Source organism: Cherax quadricarinatus, chromosome 41 (assembly GCF_038502225.1).
Source record: "Cherax quadricarinatus isolate ZL_2023a chromosome 41, ASM3850222v1, whole genome shotgun sequence".
In the NCBI taxonomy this organism is placed as follows: Eukaryota; Metazoa; Arthropoda; class Malacostraca; order Decapoda; family Parastacidae; genus Cherax; species Cherax quadricarinatus.
In genome coordinates, this window is record NC_091332.1 from 15,939,324 (window position 1) to 15,953,050 (window position 13,727).

At 37.6% G+C, this 13,727-nt stretch overlaps 1 protein-coding gene across 1 annotated transcript in view; it reads right to left on the reverse strand.

Annotated features, from left to right (window-relative positions):
• LOC128695972 (zwei Ig domain protein zig-8-like) overlaps positions 1-13,727 on the reverse strand; it is a 586,753-nt gene that overhangs the window by 178,920 nt on the left and 394,106 nt on the right. Inside the window, exon 4 of the mRNA XM_070093033.1 lies at positions 8,368-8,394. Within this exon, the coding sequence (XP_069949134.1) occupies positions 8,368-8,394 (27 nt within the window). The remainder of the gene's footprint in view (positions 1-8,367; positions 8,395-13,727) is intronic.

Sequence of the window (13,727 nt, forward strand, 5' to 3'; positions counted from 1 at the left end):
GTAGTTTGGAAGTTAGGAGGTGCGGGATTACCAAAACTGTTGTCCAGAGGGCTGAGGAAGGGTTGTTAAGGTGGTTCGGACATGTAGAGAGAATGGAGCGAAACAGAATGACTTCAAGAGTGTATCAGTCTGTAGTGGAAGGAAGGCGGGGTAGGGGTCGGCCTAGGAAAGGTTGGAGGGAGGGGGTAAAGGAGGTTTTGTGTGCGAGGGGCTTGGACTTCCAGCAGGCGTGCGTGAGCGTGTTTGATAGGAGTGAATGGAGACAAATGATTTTTAATACTTGACGTGCTGTTCGAGTGTGAGCAAAGTAACATTTATGAAGGGGTTCAGGGAAACCGGCAGGCCGGACTTGAGTCCTGGAGATGGGAAGTACAGTGCCTGCACTCTGAAGGAGGGGTGTTAATGTTGCAGTTTAAAAATTGTAGTGTAAAGCACCCTTCTGGCAAGACAGTGATGGAGTGAATGATGGTGAAAGTTTTTCTTTTTCGGGCCACCCTGCCTTGGTGGGAATCGGCCAGTGTGATAATAAAAAAAATATATATATTATATATATATATGTATATATATATATATATATATATATATATATATATATATATATATATATATCTATATATATATATATATATATAAAATGTTGCCCCTTTTTCGGATACTTTCATAACAAATACAGTTCTCCTGTGTATAAGATATGCCGTCCTTGGTTATATCTGTTCATAAGTAGTAATAACTTCAGCTCTTCTGGAACGAAACCTTTGAAGTTGTTTTTGCTGATGAATCCCAGAGTGGAATACTTGACTATTTCTTCCTCGCCCTACTGAAGTCTCCAGCTCAGGCTGAGAAATTTCAGTATTACGTGACTCCTCTTCATGTTTGATGGAATATAATAGGGTCATATAGCTTTTGTTCTTGCTGTGTTACTGTCATAAAGAATTGGGAAGGAGTACAATACTAATGCATCCAATTTTGCTAAAATTAGTTCTTTCCCGTGCATCAACTTTCCATCCACTCCCTCAACAACCAAGTCACCCATCCACCCTCTCACTGCCCCACTCATCACCCTTCCCACTCCTCACCCCTCCCACTCACTGTCTCGCATATCACCCCCCCCCCCGCTCACTGCCCAACACATCAACGCTCCTGCCACTCCACACAACCACACAATAAATGATCCAACGCGTCCCTTTCCATTAAGTGGACGCCCGAGTGTTTCCATTGTAGTCACCTGGACGCAACTGAGCTGACTGTTTAAGTGGAAACTGCTCTCATGAATACCCATCGGAGAGGCAAACAAAATACAATTCTCTCTAGCGGCTCTCATCAGAGGCTCGACCGGCCGTAGGGATCTATTGTTGCCCTCGTATCTTTTTGTTCCTTTTCTTTTTTCTTTTTTAACTGAATTTGCCTGTCCTCCACAGTTGCTAGTGACCCTTGTGGTCAACAGGAAATACGTGGAAGGTCCAGGAGGTGGAGTTCCATACATCAGGGCGAGAAGGAGTAACTCAGTCGCTCTTGACACATATAGGTAGTATGAATTGGGGCCAGGAGCTGTAGCTGAACATCTTCTGTAGGTACTGCAGCTGAAAGGGAATTATGAACTGCACTGCAGTGTGCTGGATGGACCTCTTTGAAGGTAAAGATGCAGAGTTGCAGAGCAAGGTTTTTGTGCAACAATGTTTTAATTGAACAAGTATAGGCATTTGACCCACCAGTATCACTTTGTTCCAGCGGGATCAAAAACCCTTGGTCCCTAGGAAAAACATGCCATGAATTTCTTGAAACTGGGTTCAAGGCACATCGGAATCATCAGAGACTCGACTGCTGCCCTGTTTTTCTTCCAGGGTCTCAGTGTGGCGATCCAGAGAGGAAATGCCTACTTCATCTTGGGTTCCCGACTGGCATGTGAGGAGCGTGAGAAACTCTATATGTTCTTAAGTATCGTTCAAATTAGAGAAAAAACACACTACACTCAAACAGAACAGGCCAAGTGCCTATGACAAAATGGCGACTCACGCACACGCGCGCGCGCGCGCGCACACACACATACACACATACACACACACACGCACACGCACACACACACACACACACACACACACACACACACACACACACACACACACACACACACATATATATATATATATATATATATATATATATATATATATATATATATATATGCAATAAGATCACAGTAAACAGGTGATTTCAGAATATGCAAAACAGCCACTGTGAAAGAACAGAGAAATTCCAAGTGCTTTCGTGACTACTCACATTAGCAAGGAACAATGAAAGTAAAGCTTCAAAGGAAGGTATATAAAGGGGTAGCCCACACCTCACTATCAGATCCCACAACAAAGAAACACCTGACGCGCGACTCATAAGAAAGGAAACACTGCAGCAGGCCCGCCGGCCCAACTAGACAGGTCCTTCACACAACCCACCAACAAACTATTCTACCCAAGAAATAAGAATTTTAAAAATTATTATTTGTCCAATGTATTATTAAATTCTTCCCAAATTCTATTAATTATAAATGGATCTAAATTATATAAACCAAAGGAAATATTCATATTATTATCAAAACTGCTTTTTATGAAACAATATTCAATATTCCTGTCGACCATGGACTTGCTTTATACTACTTTCTCAACTTTTTGAAAATCAATTGGATGGTTAAAATCTCTTACATGAATAAATAGAGCATTGGAATCTTGTCCAGTTCTAATGCTATATTTATGTTGTTTTAATGTTAGTTCGAGATTTTTACCAGTTTGACCGTAATAAACTTTATCGCAAATTTTACAAGGAATCTTATAGACACATCCATCAGCATTTTGGGGGGAATTCTTTATCAAAAGTTTTTTTTACTGTATCAAGATTTTTTAATACAACCTTAATATTAAAAGTCTTAAGAAGAGAAGGCATATCAACCAAGTTTTCATAGTAAGGGAGAACCAACATATTTTTAGTTGAATAAGGCTGGTTGTCCCTTTTTGGATTGTAAAAAGTATTTCTAGCAACTTCAAAAGATTTATCATTTACATTTCTTGGGTATTTTAAATCATTACCTATTTCATAAATTTTGGATATTTCCTCATTTATGAACTCTGGACTACAAATTCGTAAAGCTCTCAAAAACATTGATGAGAAAACAGACAGTTTAACTCTATCTTGATGCGAAGAATAATAGTGGACATAGGAACAGTTATTTGTAGGTTATCTGTAAATTTTAAATTTGAATTCATTATTACCCTTAATAATTAAAACATCTAGAAAAGGCAATGAGTTATTTTCTTCAAATTCAACAGCAAAGTTTATAGAATGGGCTAAGCTATTTAATTTGCCAAGGAAATGGTGTATATCTACATTTTTGGGCATAAGACACAAAATATCATCAACATATCTGAACCATTTAGCTCTATTAGGGAGGATTGTGTTAAGCAGCATTGTTTCAAAAAATTCCATGTATAGGTTACTAAGAACAGGTGAAAGAGGATTTCCCATTGCCATACCAAACTTCTGAGTGTAAAACTTATCATTAAATACAAATTTTGCATCAACAATGCAAAGTTTAATAAGTTTAATGATAGTAGGAACTGGCAATGGTAAATCATAGTTAACGACTTCTTCAGATAAGAAACTTAATAAATCATCAACAGGAACTTTCGTAAACAAGGAAGTAACATCAAAACTAACCATGTTAAAATCATTTATGTCAATCAAGGAGCTTAATTTATCAACTAAATCTATGTTGTTTTTAACATTAAAGTTATAAATTTTGCCAACGATAGGGATCAAAATATCAACAAGCCATTTGGATAATTTATATGAAACTGATCCTATGGAGCTAATAATTGGTCTGACTGGATTCCCTGGTTTGTGTGTTTTTTTTAGTCCATACATGTAAGGCAAAGATGGATTAGTAGTAGTAAATTGTTTGACTAATTCACCTTTAAGTTTTATGATACACTTAATAACAAAAATTTGCGCCTTACTAAAGCAGACAAAATAAATGCAATAGTAATTATGAAAGAAAATGATTACCAAGAAAAAATGAATAATCTCTTAGATGATACTGAAACCTATTCTAAACTTAGAAAAAATCCCCTAGAAACCGTTAACAGCAATTTCAATAAAACAATAAAACTTCTACTGAAAGGCAAAGATGAATTAGTCAAACAATTTACTTCCACTAATCCATCTTTACCTTACATGTATGGACTAATAAAAACACACAAACCAGGGAATCCAGTCAGACCAATTATTAGCTCCATAGGATCAGTTTCATATAAATTATCCAAAAGGCTTGTTGATATGTTGATAAGTTTTACACTCAGAAGTTTGGTATGGCAATGGGAAATCCTCTTTCACCTGTTCTTAGTAACCTCTACATGGAATTTTTTGAAACAAGGCTGCTTAACACAATCCTCCCTAATAGAGCTAAATGGTTCAGATATGTTGATATTTTGTGTCTTATGCCCAAAAATGTAAATATACACCATTTCCTTGGCAAATTAAATAGCTTAGCCCATTCTATAAACTTTACTGTTGAATTTGAAGAAAATAACTCATTGCCTTTTCTAGATGTTTTAATTATTAAGGGTAATGAATTCAAATTTAAAATTTACAGAAAACCTACAAATAACTGTTCCTATGTCCACTATTATTCTTCGCATCAAGATAGAGTCAAACTGTCTGTTTTCTCATCAATGTTTTTGAGAGCTTTACGAATTTGTAGTCCAGAGTTCATAGATGAGGAAATATCCAAAATTTATGAAATAGGTAATGATTTGAAATACCCAAGAAATGTAATTGATAAATCTTTTAAAGTTGCTAGAAATACTTTTTACAATCCAAAAAGGGACAACCTGCCTTATTCAACTAAAAATATGTTGGTTCTCCCTTACCATGAAAACTTGGTTGATATGCCTTCTCTTCTTAAGACTTTTAATATTAAAGTTGTATTCAAAAATCTTGATACAGTAAAAAAACTTTTGATTAAGAATTCCCCCCAAAATGCTGATGGATGTGTCTATAAGATTCCTTGTAAAATTTGCGATAAAGTTTATTACGGTCAAACTGGTAAAAATCTCGAACTAAGATTAAAACAACATAAATATAGCATTAGAACTGGACAAGATTCCAATGCTCTATTTATTCATGTAAGAGATTTTAACCATCCAATTGATTTTCAAAAAGTTGAGAAAGTAGTATCAAGCAAGTCCATGGTCGACAGGAATATAATTGAATCTTGTTTCATAAAAAGCAGTTTTGACAATAATATGAATATTTCCTTTGGTTTATATAAATTAGATCCATTTATAATTAATAGAATTTGGGTAGAATTTAATAATACACTGGACAAATAAATAGCTTGGGGGTGAGTTTTGCAAAGGACCTGTTCAAGTTGGCTCGCCGCGCGTCACGTGTTTAACCGTTGTGGGATCTGATAGTGAGGTGCTGGCCGACCCCTTATATAGCTTCCTTGGATGCTTCACTTTCATAGTTCCTTGATAATGTGAGTAGTCACGAAAGCGCTTGGAATTTCTCTATTCTTTCAGAGTGGTTGTTTTGCATATATATATATATATATATATGTCGTGCCGAATATGTAAAACCGGTCAATTAGCAAGAACTCATTTAGAATTAAGTCCTTTCTGAAATTTTCTCTTATACGTTTATAGATATATTTTTTTCATTAATGTTAATGTAAAAATTTTTAATTTTGCACCAAAAGAATCTTAGAAAAGTTACCTAACCTTATTATAACAAGTGCAATTTATTTTAGCCTAACCCAACTAAATATATTTTAAATACGTTTACAATAATTTAGTATTAAACAAACACAATCAAATATATTTTTTTCGTTAGGTTCAGAATGATTTTGGCGAAATTATTGCATACACAAATTTCCACTTGTCCTATATGGCAAGATGAACGTTGCTATTTAAGCCAAGATCGCAATTTCTGCCTATTCGGCACGACATACATATATATATATATATATATATATATATATATATATATATATATATATATGTATATATATATATATATATATATATATATATATATATATATATATATATATATATATATATATATATATATATATTATATAATAAGGGTTATATGAGCTATGAGCAGAAAATATTCAGCTCATGGAAGAAATATCTAGACTTTCTGTGAAGTACGTATATTCACTTTCCCGAGGCAGAGAGTCGTCTCCAAATGGCACTATGTCTTTAAAAAATATATAGGATTTTTCCTTGACACTGAAACCATGATATTGAGGAATAATTGAATATCAGAAATGTTTCAACAAAGTGCTAACAGGGGTAGATGTACCTGAGGGAACAGATATACTCATAGAGTAGAATATATATATATATATATATATATATATATATATATATATATATATATATATATATATATATATATATATATATATATATATATATATATATATATATATATATATATACATGAATACTATAATACACAAAGGACAGAATGGCTTTCATCAATTAGTTTACGTAAGATGTAACAGAGTATTTATGTATTTGTTTAATTGCTGTAATAGACACATAACTGTTATTTGTATATATTAATGTTATGCATATTTATCCAAGGATAACATTCGTCAACAAAAAAATTTCATTGTCGAAGATATTTGAAGGTATTTATGGCATTTTGGGGTTGCTGAATTCGAAAATGTTTGTTGGTTTTTCAAATTGGCTTTAGTTTGTGAGATATTGCATACCTACCCTCAATTAACAGGGAACTTAGCCAAAACTCGTGTATATATGTATGTAGTGACAATTTGTATATACAGATAGCTTAAAAAATATATAATTTTATTTTTAAGTGATTTAATCCTTAGCTACAGGAGTTGTATCAACAACGACCAAGTGACAGTATTTTGTTATTGTTTTCCAGATAAACATGAGTTATTCACGAACAAAGTGTCTGCTTAAACAATCCTAATGCATTTTGCTGCATTTGTGGTGAATACTCTTTGCAAAAACAAAGAAGAAAATCACATCAGTTTTTGTAAAACAAGCTTATCTTGCTTATTTTGAAGTGGAGCTTGGAAAACAAGACAGGTCTTGAGCTTCTCATATGGTTTACAAAACCTTTGTAGGATGCTTACGACAGTGGAAAAATAGACAAAGGAAACATTTTAACTTCGTTGCGTCTATGGTGTGGAGAGAGCCAATAGACCACAGTTATTTCTTTATGGTGAATGTGAAAGGTTTCAATCGATATAAGTGTGTCAAGTGGGAATATTCTGATATGGAGTCAGCAAGGAGACGTTCCCATGCTAGTGTTTACAACACTGCCTGACCTTCCATTGCCAGATGCCAGCTACACAAGGGAAGGGGTAAAGAAACTTTTGATGGACCTGTATACATCAAATACAATGGGACCTATAACATGTCAACGTGGATTCTGTGAGAGGATGGAGAAGCAGTGTCTAAACCACCAGCATTGAATCAGTGGATGGGGGATAGTTACCAGAGATCTGGAAAACGGCAAATGTAGTCCCTATATTCAAGAAAGGACGTGATTAGATGGGACTAGGAAGCATTTAACATGACCTGTATCTACCACAGAATGGCGAGAGAAACGTTCAGTTTCCTGCTGAAGCTTTGAGTAGCACTGATCCACAAACTTGTTAAGATAAGGTGCGTTGACGCTTGTTGAGTGCGAGCGCACGCACGCATGCACGCACAGACGCGCGCGCGCACACATACACACACACACACACACACACACACACACACACACACACACACACACACACACACACACATATACAACAGGCCTAGTGTCTGATCGACCTGTGCCTAGGACAATATGGTAACTAACACACACACACACACACACACACACACACACACACACACACACACACATAGGGACAGGATGTTCCAGAGATGGGACATAGCAACAAGGGTTCACAGGTGGAAGTTGAAGACTCAGATGAACCACAGGGATGTTAGGAAGTATTTCTTCAGTCACAGAGTTGTCAAGAAGTGGAATAGCCTGGGTAGTGATGTAGTGAAGGCAGGATCTATACGTAGCTTTAAGAAAAGGTATGATAAAGCTCGCTGAGCGGGAAGAGTGACCAGGTAGCGGCTAGTCGAAGAGGCGGGGCCAGGAGCTGTGAATCGACCCCCGCAACCACAACTAGGTGAGTACACACACACACATACACACACACACAAAACAGGCCAAGTGTCAAATCAACAAGTGCCTATGACAAAATGGTAACTAACACACACCACGAATGTACATAACGATGATACATACTTGAGTTAGGTAAATTTGACACACTATGATCTCCTCACTTGCCTGTGTCACGGTTCATCCTTGAGAAATCTGAAATAGAAAAAAAAATACGATAATTTTCAGGCTTTGTCAGATATGAGAGAGAGAGAGAGAGAGAGAGAGAGAGAGAGAGAGAGAGAGAGAGAGAGAGAGAGAGAGAGAGAGAGAGAGAGAGAGAGAGGGAGGGAGGGAGAGGGGGACTTACGTATTCTCTTTAGATAGAAGAAAAAAAACTATCCAAATTTTGGCGTGCTTTAAAAGCACTTCATTCAGCATCAGATCCTAGACTTTCAATAGAGGGATTCAATTCGTGCATAGTCCAAGCCTTTTACGCGCTATTCAGGGCGGCAGACGGTCCCTATATTCCGCGAGGAATGTGAATTCTTGGTCATAACATTGAGGATTGGCGACAGTGAGAAAGGTAACAGGGTACTTGTGCCCGGGCCATTACACAGTCATTCGGATCAGAGTCTTCCAGCTGTGCTCCAGCGGTCAAGATCTCTAACGTAGACAATCAGAACGAGAGCTGGACACGAACTCGATGTTCAGTGGAGATCGCGTTCAAATCATCTCAGAATTTTCGCTTCTAGACCAGCTTTCATCCTGTAGTGTTTGTGTGTGTGTTTGTGATCGGACCATTTCTGGATATTGCCTTCTGTTGACGCATGTGTGTCTGTGTGTTGTTGTTGTATGTAATCTTATTTTTATTTTGTACTAATGGGTATCAATGGATCATCTATTATTATGACCCGCGTCGGGAAAAAATCCTTAACGATCAAAATACAATCCGCATTTCTGCATTACAGTTAGCCCCTAAGTCAAAGATAATACTTTATAGCCAGCAGCTACGTTTTTAAAATTCGAAAAGACCCATTTGGAACGAGAGTCTGATTTTGGCAACTCCTTAATGAATAGAACACATGTGCAACACTTGAGTAACTTTATTGTCGATAAGCTTCGCCCTCGCAGCAGGCTTCCTCAGTCTTACACAGGCAGATATAACGCTGGCGACTTATACATCAACTTTTCGGCATTGTATACAATTAGTAATATGACATAAGACGCCTCATTATTACTCTAAAATAATCATAAACCCTTCCGTCGATTCCTGTTTGTACCTTGACTATCCACTTTGCCATGCTAGTTAGAGTATATTTGACAAAAAAAAAAAAGAAGAAAATTTCACCACAGTACCTCAAGTACTTTGTGAGAATTATAATAAACAACAGAAGAATTTGAGTCTAAGGACCCAGTCCGAGGTTATAGTCAAAGCCCTACAGCAGAATCAGACTTTGTTCCAGCAGTCAGAATTCTACCATAGGTTCAGTCTTTGTTCCAGCAGGTAGAATCCTAAAGTAGGATCAGTCTTTGCTCCAGTAGTCAGAATCCTGCAACAGTAGGAAGATAAAGGCAAGGAAAGCTCTGCTGTATTCTCACAATATTCGTAACACCACCGGAAACACAGGTCATCAAGATGACGTTCTGATAGCCAAGCCTCCAGCGTCTCCTGTGTTGCCTTGCGGAGTACGGCGAGATCACTCACTCACGATCTAACAATAAAAGCGAACTATCAGCGGCTGAATGGCTTCTCTGCTTCTCGGGAAAGCACCTTCCCGTCTACCAAACCTCAGACGATGCTGAGATGTAGGACTGGATTAACAACCTGTTGAGGCGATTAGCCACTGTTGTTTTAGAACAACGGTAGAATATCTGGGACAACAGTTTGATGTCTGGGCAACAACAGAATGTCTAGATAACAGTAGAAAGTCAAAAAACGGATGAATCTTACTAGAGCCATTTGGCCAAGTGGTTAACACACTGGCCTGTGAGTTTTAAGACTCCCTAAACATGGGTTCAACCTCTCACCCATTCCGTGATTTGTTTCCAATCGTGTTATTACGATTTCGTGATTCAGAATGTCCATCTCCCTAGTAGGGAAGGACGAATCGGGTCTTCACCATTCATTGGGTCGAATGACCCACGCAGGTTCAATTATTCAAAATTATGCATAATAAAATAACACACATCAGTTTTGAAATTAATAATGACATTTCTTTTGTTCTGTGGAAGAGATTTTTTCTGTATAGAAAATGGAGCCCGTGGGCCCTTCAACCCCCTGGGGGCGCCTCGCCATTGGGGCCTCATCCAATCCGGGGCCCCAGAAGTAACTGCACTCCTTTGCCATTGTTATTCAGTAACTGTTAACGGTTATACGTGGTGCTGCTTCGTCTGTTCTCTGCTTCAACTTACAAAGAGATGGACACGTGTAACGGAAGTCTGTAGTGTCACAACGTTTCACTCTTAAGAAGTTTTTTTTTTTAAGTTTTGGAAAAGCTTTCGCTTAGAGCGAGAAGTTATCGTGATAAGAGCGAAACCTCGTTCCAATAAAGCTTATTCCTTAGGCAGCATTGAAAATGGTTGGGCAGATATTTTTGTTAGTGGTTTTGGGTTTGAGAACGACCTGCCTAGTATGGGCTAATTGGCCTACTGCATTGTTCCTTCTTTGATAAGTAAGACACTTATACAACAGTTAGTATCTTCATTCCGAAACGTTTCGCCTACGCAGTAGGCTTTTTCAGTCGAGTACAGAGGAGCTAGCAGAAGCAGTAGAGATGTAAAGACGATGTAATCAGTTCATCACCCTTGAAGACGTGGTTTTGAGGAGGTCAGTCCCTCAGCCTGGCTGATAGTGATGATTACATCGTCTTCACATCTCTGTTGCTTCTGTTAACTCTTCTGCACTCGAATGAAGAAGCCTGCTGTGTAGACGAAACGTTTCGGAATAAAAATACTAACTCTTGCATATGTGTCTTACTTATCATCCTGTCGGTATTGTATACTACGTTCATATTCATTGTTCCTCCTTTCTTATATTCTTAGAGCGAAACGTTGTCCCAGTAAAAGATTTGTTCTGCTACATGTGTGATCGTGTTCATGCTTGTCAACAGTACGACTTTCATAGATACCTCAACCTTCCATACACCAAAGGTGCACAGTAATGACAAACTGATACATTAGACACATGTGCAACACTTGGGTATTTTTATTGGAAAGAGGTTTCACCTGTGCACGTGTTGTGTACACGTCTCAGCTTGTGGGGGGGGAATACACCTAGGATGTAAACATCCTAGATTTGGACTGAACTGCAATTAAACATTAACTGAATAAAAAAAATCTAAAGAATGAAAAGATAATAGTGAAGACTTGAGTAGGTGATTACTGTCACATTATATTCCATGTAAAGGGCTTTAAGGAGTCCAAAAACTAACCAGGTGCCAGATTTAAATAACCCAAACTCAGATGGAAGAGTTGGGTGGCAAGACATATATACTGAAAGGTAGGGGTGTATCTCCCAGTATATACTGTGATGAGAGAATTTGCTTTAATCTTTATTTCAAGGATTGAAATATTCTTGACTGGTGATGAATAAATGAAATGCAGTCTTAATGACTCTTGAGGAGTCGATAGCCTTGAATCGCAATTAACAAACGAAATTGGTCGATAATTTCCGATTCTTAGTTCTGATGATACAAGTTACAAAACGTTGATAATGTTTTTAAAACGTTTACTGGCATATAAAAATTATCTGAAATTTTCGTGTACGGTTGATAAACAGTAATGATCGACTTTGTAAATAAAAGAAATCATAATATAAAAGATAATTAAAATACCACACAACAGAGGATTGTTTTACGAAGATCAGAGAAGACAATTCGTCCAGATAAATAACGAAGGCAATTCTTAAGAGATTGATAAAAAAAAAAGTCAATCATTGGTCCAAGTGGAGAGAACGGCGACTTAATATGTGAGGAAAGTCGTGACAAAGACTTTAAAATATATTTACATCTGTATATGCTGTGGAAAAAGAATCATATTGACAAATAACCCGCACCTTGGAGAGCAATTTTATGACGACGTTTGGGTCCTAAACTCACAACACTTGTGATTTGACAGTAGTCCAGGATGGACCGAAACATCTTCATCAAGTTCTCCCAAGTGCGGGTTATTCTTGAATTGTTCCCAACACTATACAGTGAGGGTTTTTATTCTTAAAAAAAATGTTTACATACCAGTGTTATTACTTATTGGTGATAGATAGCTCGAATTATAAACATTTTCCTCATGTTATCTTTTTTCCTGTTTGGAATAAGTCTCTCTGTAACAGTGACGGACCCGAGGGAGGGCAGAGAGGGCAGAAGCCACCCCTCATCTCTCTCAGCCCCTTCTCCAAAGCTCCACCTAATAAAAAATAATTTGGCTTCGAGAGATGTCCCATAGGCCCCCTTCCCTTCCAACGAGACTGCCACTCGCAAGAGTCTCAAGTTCAGAATTTCTGAAGTCTCCGTTACTCTGTGGCCTACTGCACACACTTCCACTGCAAGCCAATCGGACAGGCTACCTCAAATATATGCAACAAACGTGAGGATACCATCTGTCTAAGGAATTACGTTGTGTCCTGTACTGCTAGATGTAAACCGCCCGTTAACGATATTTTGCTGTTGGACGTTAACTATAAATAATTATTGGCTAATTTAATCTTCCCTGGCGAGAATAGCAGCATTTTAATTGTGGCAGTTGCTTAGGTCGTGCAGAAATCAACGAACTGTAATGTGCTCTGAGACGCTCGTCCTATTCCTTGGCATAGATCATAACTTCATCCAGATGTTATAAGTTCAGTACTCCTTGGTATCTGGCTCAAAGTGACTCCTATTTCATTTTCCTTATGTAACGCATTTAATATGAAGACTATGTCTAGCTGACGACTAAGACACGTGTGCAACACTTCGGTAACTTTGATAAGGTCTGGCCGCATGCCTATGCTTTAGACTTGAGAGACTGACCACCTCCTACCAAGGGTAACTGTCTGACAACGTCAGAAGTCCCTCTACTGTCTCCAGTATTGTATTACACTGAAAAGTCGTCAATAAAAACACTCAAGTATTGTGTCTTTTTCATCAACTTGACTGCGTTATATAACACAAATAATATATTGTCCAGCCTTGTGGAGCTCTGGCCAGGGTGGTTTAAAAAAGTTTCCCAATAGCGTCTACATAAGTTTTGTTCTCCACGTTTCTGGTCCTCCCATGCTGATAAAATGTCCCGAGTTTTCTCAGTGAGGAGTTATCAGCAACAATCTAACAGGTCAGAGACTAGGACACGTACAGCGAACGGAGGACCGAGCCTCCACTATCTCATGCGCAACAAGTCTTTCTGATTTCTCCCTTTACCGATTCGCTTAGTTCTGATATATTAATTTATCCTGGTATTTTCTTATACCTTTTCTTCGTCTCCTGATATTCGGTGAGCGGATGTATATCACTACTTTATAGGCTTGTTATATAGTGTGTAAGTCCAAAATAAGTCTTAGATGAAGAATTTGAAGG